Source organism: Chaetomium globosum, genomic scaffold, assembly GCF_000143365.1.
Source record: "Chaetomium globosum CBS 148.51 scaffold_1 genomic scaffold, whole genome shotgun sequence".
NCBI lineage: Eukaryota > Fungi > Ascomycota > Sordariomycetes > Sordariales > Chaetomiaceae > Chaetomium > Chaetomium globosum.
The window spans coordinates 1,683,518-1,697,592 of record NT_165976.1 but is presented as its reverse complement, the minus strand read 5'-3'; the positions used below and the strand labels follow the sequence as shown (position 1 = coordinate 1,697,592).

At 55.8% G+C, this 14,075-nt stretch overlaps 5 protein-coding genes across 5 annotated transcripts; 4 read left to right on the top strand and 1 right to left on the bottom strand.

Annotated features, from left to right (window-relative positions):
• Nucleotides 1–47: 47 nt before the first annotated feature.
• Nucleotides 48–1,480, top strand: CHGG_00562 (uncharacterized protein; the record flags this gene model as incomplete). The annotated part of the gene is made up of 4 exons (XM_001219782.1): nucleotides 48–277; nucleotides 712–931; nucleotides 1,096–1,273; nucleotides 1,323–1,480. 4 exons carry the CDS (start codon nucleotides 48–50, stop codon nucleotides 1,478–1,480), a joined length of 786 nt encoding a protein of 261 aa, XP_001219783.1.
• Nucleotides 1,481–2,292: 812 nt separating this feature from the next.
• On the top strand, nucleotides 2,293–4,859 carry CHGG_00561 (uncharacterized protein; the record flags this gene model as incomplete). Its single annotated transcript, XM_001219781.1, has 5 exons — nucleotides 2,293–2,767; nucleotides 2,836–2,952; nucleotides 3,069–3,197; nucleotides 3,257–4,419; nucleotides 4,830–4,859. The coding sequence occupies 5 exons, from the start codon at nucleotides 2,293–2,295 to the stop codon at nucleotides 4,857–4,859; spliced, it is 1,914 nt and encodes a 637-aa protein (XP_001219782.1).
• A 1,015-nt stretch (nucleotides 4,860–5,874) lies between these two features.
• CHGG_00560 (uncharacterized protein) lies at nucleotides 5,875–7,601 on the bottom strand (the record flags this gene model as incomplete). Its single annotated transcript, XM_001219780.1, has 3 exons — nucleotides 5,875–6,565; nucleotides 7,120–7,216; nucleotides 7,313–7,601. The coding sequence occupies 3 exons, from the start codon at nucleotides 7,599–7,601 to the stop codon at nucleotides 5,875–5,877; spliced, it is 1,077 nt and encodes a 358-aa protein (XP_001219781.1).
• A 618-nt stretch (nucleotides 7,602–8,219) lies between these two features.
• Nucleotides 8,220–9,605, top strand: CHGG_00559 (uncharacterized protein; the record flags this gene model as incomplete). Its single annotated transcript, XM_001219779.1, has 4 exons — nucleotides 8,220–8,231; nucleotides 8,496–9,327; nucleotides 9,384–9,450; nucleotides 9,506–9,605. The coding sequence occupies 4 exons, from the start codon at nucleotides 8,220–8,222 to the stop codon at nucleotides 9,603–9,605; spliced, it is 1,011 nt and encodes a 336-aa protein (XP_001219780.1).
• Nucleotides 9,606–10,286: 681 nt separating this feature from the next.
• CHGG_00558 (uncharacterized protein) lies at nucleotides 10,287–12,518 on the top strand (the record flags this gene model as incomplete). Its single annotated transcript, XM_001219778.1, has 4 exons — nucleotides 10,287–10,583; nucleotides 10,736–10,854; nucleotides 10,951–12,136; nucleotides 12,291–12,518. The coding sequence occupies 4 exons, from the start codon at nucleotides 10,287–10,289 to the stop codon at nucleotides 12,516–12,518; spliced, it is 1,830 nt and encodes a 609-aa protein (XP_001219779.1).
• Between the last annotated feature and the right edge of the window lie 1,557 nt (nucleotides 12,519–14,075).

Genomic DNA, 14,075 nt, shown 5'->3' with positions numbered 1-14,075 from the left:
TGCAACAATAAAATTGGAAACCTGTCGTTGGTTTCCAGGGTTTAACAATGGCTTTCTTTCGAGAAATTGCCAGCTGGGAAACATTGTTGACCGTTAGCGAGTCCTTTCCAAGGGCTGTTGAGAGGTTCCATTTTGGGCGAACCCCAGCACAGTTCCCTCCAGGGGTTTCTCCTTGTCCAATGGTGATCGAAGGATTCTTGCCTGCCGGAAGCATTGCATCACCGGTTTTGGCTCCGGGAGCTCGGGAATCGGGACGTCATAAAAATTATTCCAAAGCGTAAGCGCATCAGCCCACCACACGATATTGACCGATAGTTACGATTGAACGACCCGACCGCCGCACTTCTCATGCCGATGGTCGTATTCTACTAGCAAGCGTCTTGTACAGCGCGAGACAGCCACGTCACGAGCAGCAAACGAGCCCCGTTACCGCCTCCCGTTTCTCGCCCCCCAAACTTGCGGGCTCTCGGTGCTTTTGCAGAGCGTTAACTCCGGAGGAACCAAAATAACTACTCCGGGTGCGCAGCTTTCCTATCCCCGGACCATAGGAAAGCTCGACATCATATTTTCCTTGCGAATTTGCGACCATGCTACGAACGGCAGTCGGGGCGTTTGACGCTCTCCTCGGAGGGAGTGCGGCACAAGGGAATATTATGAGGAGCATGGTTGGGACAAGAATTGGGATGGGCAGGACATCGGCGAAAGCCATAGCTGCTCCGTGGCATCAGAGGGCGCTGATGTCGCAGCTCCGGGCGACGAGGACCACGGTCGCTCGGTCGAAGTTTGGGCAGGTCAGGACACCGCTCTTCAAGCCGAAGCGCCCCTTCCATTCCACACGGCCTCGGCGAGCGGACGCAACCCAAAAACCTGGGGATGCGGCGGCCGAAGCTTCGTTATCGCTGAGCGCCAGGCTCAAGAAGTTGTCGAGAGAGTATGGCTGGGCTGCAGCTGGGATATACCTCGCTCTGTCCGTGTTGGATTTTCCATTTTGTTTTTTGCTCGTTCGGACAGTGGGCACCGAAAAGATTGGTAGAGTTGCTCGCACCCGCGGATGCCCGTAATACTAGCTAACGGATTGTGCTAGCCTATCTAGAGGACATCGTGGTGCGTAATGCCCAGAAGGTCATCCCTGAGCGGGTCCAGACGTGGTGGCGCGAATACCGGCACGCTGCCAAAGAGGCGAAGAGGGAACGGACTGGCGAGCTGGGCGAGCTCGATGTTATCGGCCATGGGGTCGCGGAGGCTGAGCAGCGGAGCAAGCAAGAGGGAGCGAGTTAGTTTCCCCCCTGATCATCCCAGACACACACTGATTTTTTCCCTAGGTCTCGCCACGCAACTTGCGCTCGCATACGCCATCCACAAGAGTTTCATCTTCATCCGCGTCCCGCTGACGGCTGCCATTACCCCCAAGGTGGTCAAGGTGCTCAGATCATGGGGCTGGCAGATCGGCAAGAAGGTCAGCAAGAAGGCCAAGCGGTGAACGATGCGAACCCCGGTGTACGATCTCCCCCCCTCTGTTATTGAGTACGAGCGGCGTTAGTGAATGGCGGTTGCATTTACAGATGGAGCACTCCCCATAGACTGTAATACCATCTTGTGTATTAGAATTCTGTATACAGTATTTACAAAGCGAACTAGACAGTATTCGAATTTTGAAGGAGCAAGGTCTTCGGTGTCGCGGTGTCTATGAGTCCCCACCAGCACTGTTCCGGGGTGCCATGGCCGTGTGGGGCCGGATTCGGGGGCATCGGTACTTTATTAAGGTTCGCAGCGGGGGAAAGCTTGGCTTGATCAAGTTATTCGGCCATCAACCTTATGCCACCAATATCTCCCGTGTTCAGTCTTATTCACGCAGTATACACAATGCAATCAACCTTCTTTTCCTTAACGTCCACCGATGGGAAGAACGTATTGTCTCTCACAGGTCCAGGGTGCCAGGATGGCTGCCCCGCGCCAAGCCACTCCCTTCCTCGCTTGCATGGGTAAACTGTCAACAGCCGAGACCTGTGCAAGACCTCTTCCTCGATGAGGATACCTACCTTGCATATGCTGTCTCGGCTGTTCAACAACAAGAGACGGTCGCCGGTACCCCTCCCTTCCGTTCGTTCTAATTGAGGGCCTGGGTTGCACTCCGCGGCACCCTACGGCCGTCATTCAATATTGCTGCGCCCTCTGATCGTTTGTTGCCTTTGCGAACGGCTCCTTCCCTCGTTCCATGGGCCTTCCCCATCGCGATTCCATCGGTTGATCAGCAAGTCGTGACTGTTTTCCACGTTCCACCGTCAATTCGCCATGGCTTCGTCGGATCCCGAGAAGCGCGCCATCCCCACGAACGATGACAAATATGATCTGCTGCCGTCAAATGAGAGAATCCCAAAGCGAGGCGTCTGGCATTGGGTAGCTATCTGCCTCGGCGCGATCGTCGTCTTCTCAATTGGAGTGACATCCCGTCGATGCTCCGCCGCCACTTCACTCTTCATAAGTCACGGCGTACCACGATACCATCATGCTCGTCCGGGGCTAGTATCTCAGGCTATCAACAGTCGGTCACCAGCCAATGCTCAGGAGACGACGGCTACTACCTCGGCTGCAGCACCGAACAAGACCGTCCTCAAAACCTTTGAGGTTGCCCAGCCAGTTTTGATGCCCGGCGGCCCTGCCGAGAGCGACGGTTCGACTCGCCATGGAGAAGACTACTCACCTGAACTATGCACCGTCTTGTTGATGCGCCACGATTTTGCCTGGAGCTATAATGCCCCGTTCGTGGGTGAGCCTGCTTCGAGTAGTCTGTATATCTCGTCTATTCCGGCCCTAACCTCGCCGTGCTACTTCTAGGGGACTACATCCCGCCTGACTGCGAGTTTAATCGTGTGGTGCTTAACTTTAGCGTCGTGAGCCAGGGCCGGCAGTTTGACAGGCTTGCGATCATGTATCTTGGCGATACCGAAGTTTGTAAGTCTTGCTGCGGAGCTGAGCCGTATTACTCTGGTTCCTGAAAACTATGGTCGTTCTTGTTGAATATCTACCTCACCATTTACTCGGAAACAAACTAACAATTGAATCGACAGGGAGGACATCCACAGCTGAGCCCACGGCCCCCCCAGGTATCAGTTGGATTTACCTTAAAGATATGACCCATTACCTGTACTTTTGGAAATCCCCCCAAAGGGTCATATTTGATCTTGGCAACCTGATCGGTTTGTTTGAGTTTCCTTTGTGTCATTGACTCCCGAGAGTGTTTTCTTACTTGCAATAGACGACAAATATACTGGCATCTTTAACACCACTATGACTGCCATCTTCTACAACGACGACGTTGAAATAGATCAGGCTCCGCCAAGTGACTTGATCATTCCAATCTCAGCACGTCAAGGGGTAAACGACTCGATCAGCCGGTTTACATTGCCGTCCGAGAACGCGACCAATACGATCAGCCTCCCGCGCAATATTCGCCGTGCCGTTTTCTCCGTCTCAGCCAACGGCCAAACAAGCGAGGAGGAGTTTTGGTGGAGTAACGTTCTGCAGAGCGACGTCTACACCTTCAACGCCACTGCGGGAAAGCTTCCGGGTCTCAGTCCCTTCCGCGAAGTCCAAGTTCTCATCGATGGTAGACTTGCCGGGGTCCAATGGCCCTTCCCCGTTATTTTCACTGGCGGAGTCGTTCCCTCGCTACACCGGCCCATCGTAGGCATCCATGCTTTCGACCTCCGCGAGCACGAGATAGACATTACCCCCTTCCTGGGCTTGCTGTGCGATGGCCATGAGCACACCTTCACCATCCGTGTAGCCGGCCTGAACAACACCGGCGATAGCACCACGGCCTCGCTCACCGACACCGTCAACGAGAGCTGGTACGTAACCGGCAAGATCTTTCTCTGGCTCGACGAAGACCCCTCCTCCATCACGCGCGGCGAAATCCCCATCATCAACCAACCTCCACCTACAATCGCCGTCACCCGCTCCCTCACCACCTCTACCACCAACGGCACCACGAACAACGAAACCCTCACCTACACCACATCCGTCGAGCGCGCTCTACGCATCACCTCAAACTCAGCCTCGTGGACGCAAAGCCTGCACTACACCAACCAAGGCCACGTCACCGCCTTCGGCTTTAACCAGGTCAACGACCTCAGCATCTCCGGCACCGACACGCTCCGCACCCCGACCACGCACTACCGCGCCGCCTACGAGTACCCCGTCTTCTGCAACTCGTCGTACGCCGTCTCGCCCCAGGGCAACCTGTCCATCTGGGCGTACCTGCGCCAGGGCAAGGAGGCCGCCGTGTCGGGCGCGAGCGTCTTCCCCACGGGCCTGGAGGCGTTTGCGAAGGAGAAGTATGCCGGGCGCGGGCTGGTCAGTCGTCTGCAGACGAGTAAGGAGGGCACGGCCGAGTTTCGGCAGAGTGGGGATGGGAAGGTGAGTAGTGGGTGGGGGGACGCGCGGCAGAGGTTTTGGTTTGGGGTTGAGGGTGCTACTGGGGGGGGTTGACGGGGTTGAGGACGGGAAGGGTGGGAAGGGAGGGAAGGGGGAGGAGTTGTATTTTAGGGAGGTCGAGGCTGTGAATGGGACGTTGGTGGGAGATGTGAAGCGGATGGAGGGGAGGGAGATGGGGGGAGGTGGGAAGGGTGGGAAGGGGGTGTTGGATGTTACGGCGACGGACTATGCTTAAGGGGAGCGTGAGAGTGTGATTTTGGTGTATTGACCTGGCGGTTGCAAATCCAATCGTTGTGCTCTCTGTGTTAGTAGCCGCTCACTGTGTAAGTGTTACGAAACGGTTTGAATGGGCGCGCAACGACTTGTGAACTATGAATTCAGTGTTCAACCAGAACCTGTTACTTCCCGGTTTGTACCTGTAAGGGAAAGTCATCCTTATGAATAACGAAGTGATTTCAGAGGGTGGGTTTGATCTCGCCTGCTTCGGCTCTTCACTGCCTTAGGTAGGCTGCCGGAAATCAGGTATGTACATACATACCAAGCTATATACTCATTCAGCAGCTTGCTACGTGCACTTAGAATCCAACACGCCACAAAAGGATAGTAAAAGGCCAACCACAATTGTACCGTAAGATGCTTAGCCGCCTCTATTTCTGTCTGCTGAACCGCCAGTCAAATCCACTCTGTTTCGCATTTTTCCGACTGTTGTTGGCTCCGAGAGGGCGGTTGGTTACTTTGGAAACGGCGTTTCACAGCACCAGGTGCCGCACGGCAGTCGCTCATGCACGATCGTTGCCGGGCCAAGCATCGCGTGGGGCTGTGTGGGTGGGTCAACAAATCGTTTGAGGACCAGGTTCTTGCAAATCAACGATTGGTCTAACCTTGTGAGCGCTTGCAGAGGGCGATCAGAACAAACTTGGCATCTGCCACCCTGATCCCCTGCCAACCGCCCAGACAACAAGTGGATGGCGTGCAATCGTTCTGGAGCCCCTCAGCCCACGATCGAAACATCAACGAAGGTTCGTTGGGTCAGAAACTACGGCACTGCAGCAGGCCGAGTTGGGTTTCCAATGGTCTGATTTCAGCGGTTGCACAAAGAACAACGGGCAAGCCGGCCAATCGGGGGCCCTGCGGACAAAAGAAGATGGAAGCTTGGGCGACTGGGTCCCACAACTTCCGTCATAGACCCACTTTCCTTCTTTCCCACCCGAGTGTGCATAGGCAGGAGGTACCTCCATTTGAGGTGGGTGGTTCCCAAGGTGCTCCTTGCCAACGGTCTTCTAGTGTACCAGTTTGTAAAAACACTCCGACGCCATCATACAGCAAGACCGGGAACAGTAAAAGCCAGCAGGTTCCCACGTTCCCCTCCATACACCCTTGTGCCGTCTTCCCCTGTTCAGCTTGTCACTCTCCACAAAGAAGCAACCTTCACCCACATCACCAACATTGCCAGGGCAGCAGAATATTGTCGGTTTTTCTCCAAGTACCTTCTTCATCAGAGCCACAGCAGTCGCAAAGATCAACAATTTCCCGCAAACCGCACATCCAACAGAACTGGGCGCATCTCCCCACCAGGAACGAACCCCGCCACCTTGACAACCCTCTCCGCACGCTCAAACTACCTCGACCCAAACCGCCGCCATGGAAAGGATACAACTCATCCTCCGAGCGACCCAGCTCCTCTTCATCATCATCCTCACCGGCCTCATCGGCAACATCATCGCGAGCAACCTGCACGCAGCGGGCTCCGCCACCGCCGCCATCAACTTCTCCATGTTCGTCGTGGTCCTCTCCTGGCTCGCAGCCCTCCTCGGCCTCGCCACGGGCCTCGTCGAGCGCATCGCCCTCCCCTTGCTCGTCCACCTCGGCGCGGATGCCCTGGCCACGCTCTTCACCTTTATCGGCGCCGTCGTGCTGGCCGCCAAGCTGAAGGTCGTCAACTGCGCCGACACGAGCAAACAGCCGGGTGACTGGATTGCGTATGGGAGTGGGGACGATCATAAGCGTTGTCGTGAGGTGCAGGCTAGCACTGTTTTTATGTGGTTCCTGTTTGCGACGTTTGCGGCGGCGCTGGTTTTGAGCTTCCTTGGTTTCCGTCGTGGCGGTGGGAGCATCCGGTCCGGGCCGACTATGTCGCAGGTTAGGGTATGAGGCATGGGGCTGGCTGGTTTGGGGTTTGGGAAAAGGGTACGGGGTTGGGATGGGTAGGAAGGCTTGGGTAGGGGGCGTGGGTTTGGGAGGTCTGGGGTATGGGTATCAATGGACAAGGATTGATGTGTATGATGGGCTATGAGGTTATGGCTGATTACGGATGGGGTACGGGAACTACTTATTTTAATGGGTATATGACTGGGAGGGTTTGTATCGGCCTGCGTTATGGATAAGATCAATGGTGGCTTTTGTGGAAGTAGCATACCCCGTCAAGATAGCTGGCTGTCTGTCTTGTTTTTAGCTCGTTTTCCTGACAGAGTACAACGCAAGAACTAAGACCAATTTTTATCCAAGCATTTCGAACCCCAGCAGGCAGGTGACGTATCCGTCATGGAACCAAATGCTTGCATATACCATCCCCAAATCCGTAACGCCATGGCAATATGTACCGCTCCCACAAGACAGGCTCTAACCGATATGCCGATATGTACTCATGGCTCCTCCCAGCCGGTAAATCCCCCAAGTCATAACGATGCTGCAGCCTCGGCGGCGCCGGCGGCATTGAACGCCCCCTTGCTTGTCCACCGGATCTCGACGTTGTGCATCCATTCCATGTATCTCGCCCAGCCTGGAGCACAAGACAGAACAGGTCAGTAAGCAATTCTCTTTCCACAGTCTACCCTCAACACCAGGGGCGGGGGGAGGGAGGGTCAAGGGCACCTACTCCAGTACGCAAACTTCCGCCCTAGAAACTTCCCCGCGAACGGCATGACGATCATGGTCAGCAGGAGCTGCAGCTGCTCCAGGCTGGCTTCCCATTCCCGCTGCGCATCCGATAAGTCGGAGGAATCCGAGTCGAGGATGCTGGTGGAGAGCGACGAGAGCGAGTCTACATCCTCGTCCCGGCGGCCATCGGGGGAGGAGGACCGCGATGCGTCTGGGAGGATGTAGGATGACGTTGCGGAGGGCGTCATTATTATGTCGGAGGAGGACATGTCGGACATGTCGGACATGGTGGGCGGTGTCGAGGTGTGGGTAGGCAAAAGCTGGTTTGGGGTCGAATTCGGGGTGGGTAGCTCGAGGATAATTGATTCGGGCGGGGTGGAGAAAGCGGCTTAGCCGGGTGCCGGCATCGACTTCTGTCGGGATTAGGAGCTGCCGGAGATTTTGTCGGAGCCCCTCTTGCTGACGGATGGCCGAGCCAAGGTCAAAGAGTTGTTGTTTGCTTGGTGCTTGGGCAAAGGAGTTCCACCGAACCCGGCAGCCGGTGTGCGCGTTGCGAGTCGGCACTGTGGTTGTAGTGGGGGAGCTGCTGGGTGGCGTCTGAGTGGCCAGTGTTGGAAAAGATCCCCCGCTTGTCAGGTGATCGTGGGACTGAGTCACTGAGTCACCGTGGGAGGAAGGCCAACGTCATGTGGATGAAGGCTCCCACTTGGTCGAACGACAACATTTTTGTTCAAACACGGAGATAATATCGCCGTGCAAGCACCATAAAATAGAAGAGGTCTTGCCAAGACTTGTCGGCTACGATATCCACCACAAAGTGCCGAATACCGATCAATATACACGCGGCTGAGACAGAAGAAGCCGGTGGAGTGACAGACTTGAGAAGCACAAGGGTGGCCAAAAAGATGACCACCGAAGTAAGTTTTATTTGGTAACCCTCAGTCAGTTTTCCCCTCCCCCAGACGACCAACTTCCCTCTGTCACACAACCACATACCGCACCTCCAAAGTCTCAACACTTTATCCCCGCGGGATTTTCTCTTCTGCCCTCTCTTTCAGAGTTTCCGAATTTCAACCCCGCTGCATTCTTCGGGCGTCTTCCTCGAAGCACAATTGTCCGTCTTTGCACACCGGAATTTTGAACCCAACCTGAGAATCCCGGCACTAACTCACTCCCGACAGGAACCTACGATCCAAAGGCGGGCCTCGCGCAAGTCGGTTGCATTTACAGAAGAGAAACTGGTAGTAGACGCCGACGGCAGCGTGACCATGATTGCGACACCAAACGACGATACCAAAGACACAGCCATGTCGCACACACCCCGTACGCCGCCTCTTTCCGCCGCACTCGGGGCGTTTACTGATGCCTCTTCAGCACCCGCAGACGACGCTGCCCCGGCCGCCGATCTCAACGCGGATGGTCTCGACCTCTCGCTCATGAAGAAGAAGAAGAAGAAGGTCAAGAAGGACGACGACGAGGGGGCCGATAGTGGCGCTGTCGCCGGCGACGAGGAGGCGATCGACCTGTCGATGAAGAAGAAAAAGAAGAAGAAGGCGCCCAAGGAGGAGGACGAGTTCGCCAAGAAGCTCGAGGCGTTGAACCTCGAGGGTGGCGAGGGCGCCGAGGCCGCCGCTGACGAGGGTGTGCAAGAGGGCGATATGGACAAGGGTACCGGTATCTGGGGGCATAACGAGTCGCGCACCATCAACTACAACCCGCTGCTCTCCCGCTTCTTCGCCCTGCTGGCGCAGAAGAACCCCGACCACGCATCGACCGGCACCCGCTCGTACAAGATCCCACCGCCGCAGTGTCTCCGCGAAGGAAACAAGAAGACCATCTTCGCGAACCTGCCCGAGATCTGCAAGCGCATGAAGAGAGCGGACGAGCACGTCACCGCCTACCTGTTCGCTGAACTGGGTACCAGCGGCAGTGTGGACGGTAGCAGGCGGCTGGTTATCAAGGGCAGGTTCCAACAGAAGCAGATCGAGAACGTCTTGCGCACGTACATTATAGGTATGCCACCCAACCCCACGACTGTTTGTTTGTTAGGATGCTGACCAGAAACCTAGAATATGTGACGTGCAAGACGTGCCGGTCTCCCAACACGGAACTGTCCAAGGGCGAGAACCGTCTTTAGTACGTACCCTTTGCTCTAATTTCCATGATGAGATCATCTTCTAACACCGACCAGCTTTATCACTTGCAACTCTTGCGGCTCTCGTCGTTCCGTCCAGGCTATCAAGACCGGTTTCTCGGCCCAGGTCGGAAAGAGAAGGAAGATGAAGGTCTAAAGATTTCCACGTTGATGCCTTCCTACTTTTCGGCGTTTCTTTTTCGGTTCCTATCTACTCTGTCTAGAGGGGGATTAGGTTCTACAGCGCTGTCAGGGTCATTTCTGCCTTTCTTAGCTCTCGGTGGCAGGCCCTGGGACACGATCGTGTGACGATGTGACGACGGGCTCATTTGGGATTTGGGAGGGGGGGACCGGTTATCTGGCATGCTGCAGAAGGGACGGGTATAGGTTCATCGGCGGCACGGTGAGCATCTGGACGCGGGAAAAGGTGGAAAGGCGGTGTTTCTCTCCAGCCGACGGCCGAACAAGATGAAGACGGGCTATACTGTTTGTAGTGGCTGCGTTCTGGCAGGGTTTGTATCGCCAGACCAGATTGGCAGTTCGCGAAAAGTTTGTACACAGCGGCTATTGTTTCTTCCGACTTGTTGCTCCCGGTGCTGTGCTGACATATACCTCGTGAAACAAAGTGGGGTGGGTGTTCAACAAGCTCCATCTTGCATCGACTCATTGGGTCTCAGTCCGAGATCTGTATCTCCCCTCTTTCCCGTCAGCTCAAGTTCACCTAACACACTAACACCACACAACCTACATCCCCAACCACACAACAAACCAACAAACACGACAACACCCTATCCCCTCCCCAAACAGAGACATAAACAGAAAACACAAAGAAAACAAAATGACAATCCGCAAAACCCCCACGGGCACCCCCGGCACAGTCACCCTCCCCCCCGCCGGCCTGCCCTCGCGCAACCCGTCCACCTCCTACTGGCTGCGCGACCCTTCGCCCACCCTGCTCGGCCACCGCGGCACGCCGGATTTGCCTACGACTGCCGATGTGGTGGTGGTGGGGAGCGGGATTACGGGGGCGTTCGCGGCGAAGTTTTTGAAGGAGGCTGGTGGGGAGGGTGGTGGTGGGAGGGGGAGCGTGGTTATGTTGGAGGCGAGGGAGGCTTGTTCGGGTGCTACTGGGCGGGTGAGTCCTTTTCCTTGTTTTTTTCTTCTGTTCTTTTGCTTTGCGGGTGTGAGTTTTGTCTAGCTGGTTGCGGGTTTGGGTTGGTTGGGCTTGTTGGCCTGGGCTCAGAGGAGGTCGGGTGGTGCTTGGTTGGCTGATTGCTGGATGGACAGAATGGAGGGCATTGCCAACCGTTGGTGTATGGTTCGGTGCCTGCTGTGGCAGCGTTTGAGTTGAAGGTGTTTGACTTTATGGAACGGTTTGTGAAGGAGGAAGATGTAGACTGCGATTGGTATGTTTCTTTTTTCACTTTGTAACTGTCTACCTTGTTGAGGTTATCTCGTCGGGTTTATGCTACTACCCCGGGGCAAGATGTTGACCGCAACAGGGTGAGCCTCTCCGGAGTCCATGCCTTCCTCTCCAAGGACATGTTTGAGCTCGCGGCAGCCGACGTACAGAAACTACAGCAAAGCCACCCCGAACTCGCCGCGCAGCTCGAGGTAGTCTACCCGGCGGACTGCACCTCCGCCACAGGAGAGAAGCAAACCCTCGCCTCACTCCGCGTCCCCTCCGCCCAAGGCGTCGTCATCCAGAAAAAAGCCGCCTCCCTCTGGCCCTACAAACTCGTTGCCGCCATCCTCGAGTGCCTCATCACCAACCACCCAGCTCCCAGCTTCAACCTCCAAACCAACACCCCCGTCAGCTCCCTCTCCCGCGCCGAATCCGGTCCCGGCTGGACCCTCACCACCCCCCGCGGCATGATCACCGCCCGCCAGGTGCTGCTCGCCACCAACGGCTACACCTCGCACCTCCTACCCGCCTTCTCCGACCTGATCGTGCCTACGCGCGGCCAGATCGGCGCGATCCTACCCCCCAGGTCGGAATCGGAATCGGAATCGGAACCCGCCCCGTCCAGCAGCCTCCCCGCCAATCTAACCCACGCCTACACTTTTGCCGCGTCGGCGGGCCCCGGCGCCGCCGTCGCTGCGCCCCGCGACGACTATCTCGTACAGCGGCCTCTCCCGTCCGGCGAGTTGATTTATGGCGGCGGCCGGCGGTTGGCGCGCGGTATGGGAGTTGGTGAGTGGCGGGATGATGAGGTTGAGGAGGATGTTGCGCGGTATTTGCGGCGGGAGCTGGCCCCGCCGTTAGATCTTACGCCTGATGTGGGTGTGGATGGGCAGGGGAAGGGAGTGGCTGAAGGGGAGTTGGAGGCGTCGTTTGAGTGGACCGGCGTTATGGGATACAGCCGGGACCATCATGCCTGGGTGGGGGCGGTTCCTGAGAGTTTGGGCGGTGGCGGACCCGACGGGGGGTTGTGGGTGTGCGCTGGGTATACGGGACATGGGATGCCGGCCGCGGCGTTGTCTGCGCGGGAAGTGGTGAGGCAGATGACGACGGGAAGTGCGGAAGCGGTGGTGGGAGAGGGTGAGGTGAGGTTTCCTAGGGAGTTTGCTCTGGATGAGGAGAGGGTGGCGAGGGCGAGAGGACTGCCACATTTAACACAGGGTTGGGAGGCCACGAACCTCGCGGCGCTTATGGGTGATTCCAGCAAGCACAATGAGGAAAAGGGGGTATGAAGACGGGGATGAATTTGGGGGCCGTGAAATCCATGATGTGGGTTAGGAATGCTTAGGTCCGACCGAGTTGACAAGAAGTTCGAGTTCTATTTATGGCACACCTGGCCTAGCAAGTCAATACATATAAGACAATTGAGATCATATTTAGGACTGGCCTTGCCGCAAATGGTTCATTGCTTCATCTGACAAGTATGCCAGCATCAAGTATTGCTGGGTGCCAGGTTTCCTCCTGGGTAATTCTACCCAGACTAGTGGCATGTCAAGGCGGAAAGTAGCGACACAGTTTGCATTAACGGAGACAGCAAATAGAAAGATGTGCTATCCACTGTGTGTGGAAATTGTTCGATGCTTGAACATTGCAAGTATTTGTGCGTGAGCAACATGAGCCGGTCTATGTTGACAACTACCCCTAAAGAGGGGACTGTCATCCCACCGAAATCCCCTCTCCCCGAAGGATCGGAAGATGCGAGTGTACATATATCTTCAATATTTATCCTGTCGAAACCGGTCACCTGGCCTAAGATTCTAACGTTCTTGTCGCCTTCTTCCTCTCCCGTAGGCGTGGGACGAACTTCACAGGAGCCCAAGAGTGATCATTGTTGGGGGCAAGAAGATAATATTAAACATCAGTGATGGGTTCCAGCGTGCCTAATTGAGGCGTATTGAGGTTTGGGCTTGGATGGGTGTATCCTTGACAAGCTAAATCCTTCCATGCAGCTCATCCTTCATCGTCCCAAACACCAAAGCGCCTCAGCCGATGAGATTCGGATCCCCTTTCACTCCTCGAATGCTCTGCCACAATCTCCTACCGGCTGCCTGCATATTGACCGTTTCCCTTCGAAAAAGTGTTTGAGTGGTTGTCTGGGATGTAACAGGCGGGATAGCTTGCGTGGTTTTCTCTCCAATTCAACATGGAGAAAGGGCCATTCAGGCCGAGTAGCTCTCGACTGAGAATTAGGCAACGATAAAGGCACGGCGAAAACCCCATAAACCAAAGTGAGCTGGATGAGCGAGAGCATGTTAAGAGGTAATCCTGCCAGCGGCATGGTAAAGCAAACGTTCTCAATTCCAAGGAGTATCAGAAACGCAAACAGTCCTGCCCAAGGGCCGAGGTATGTCGTTGGCACCCCAGACAATCTTCGGAAACGGCGATGTCCTTTCGGGGATGCCGACTCCTTCACTCCTACGGCGAAACAACGATGTTGACATGCACAGCGCAGCCATCAGGGGTCACAACACAACCGGCCTGGTACCGAACGAACCCCCTGAGCATTTTCTGGATTGCAGAGAGCGCTACACCAATTGTAGAAAGGCTTGATGTCAGTCTCACCTCATCAGCGAGAGCCGAAAGCAGGCAATCGAAGTTGTGTTGGCCCATTTGCCCCCAACTCATAACCTCGACTCAGCCAGCATAAAATGATCCTGTGAAAACAAACGGAATCGGTTCATGGCCAACCCGTTGGAGTTCACTGCGGCTCCTTGCCCCGCTCGTCGTGCCCGATCTGAGTTTCGGCACCGAAGGATTGGTGGTTGCCTGAGGGCAGGTCCAAGTGCCGCCGCAGGCAGCAGAATACTGTATCATATATCACACCTAGGGCCGGTTCTTTCGGAGTCGGGCCCCGATTATCGTTTTTCCAACACCGACGACAAAACGATACCGAAAATGAAGGAAACCGACGAGGAAGAAAAGTGGTGTAAAAAAAAAGAGGTGGAAAGAGATGGTCGAGTGCAGAAGGATTTTAGGGTTGCCATGGGTTATTGCGAGGCAGGAACAGGTCGGTCAGCACCTACCACCACGGACACAACGGCAGCACGGTTCTCGGATCCGATCAGTGGGGGCACTCCCGCTAAACAGCCGCTCCAGCCGCTGTAACACCCTATCCGGCAGCCGCCGTTCGGGTCGCACATGCCGGACGATGTCCGACCGACATGG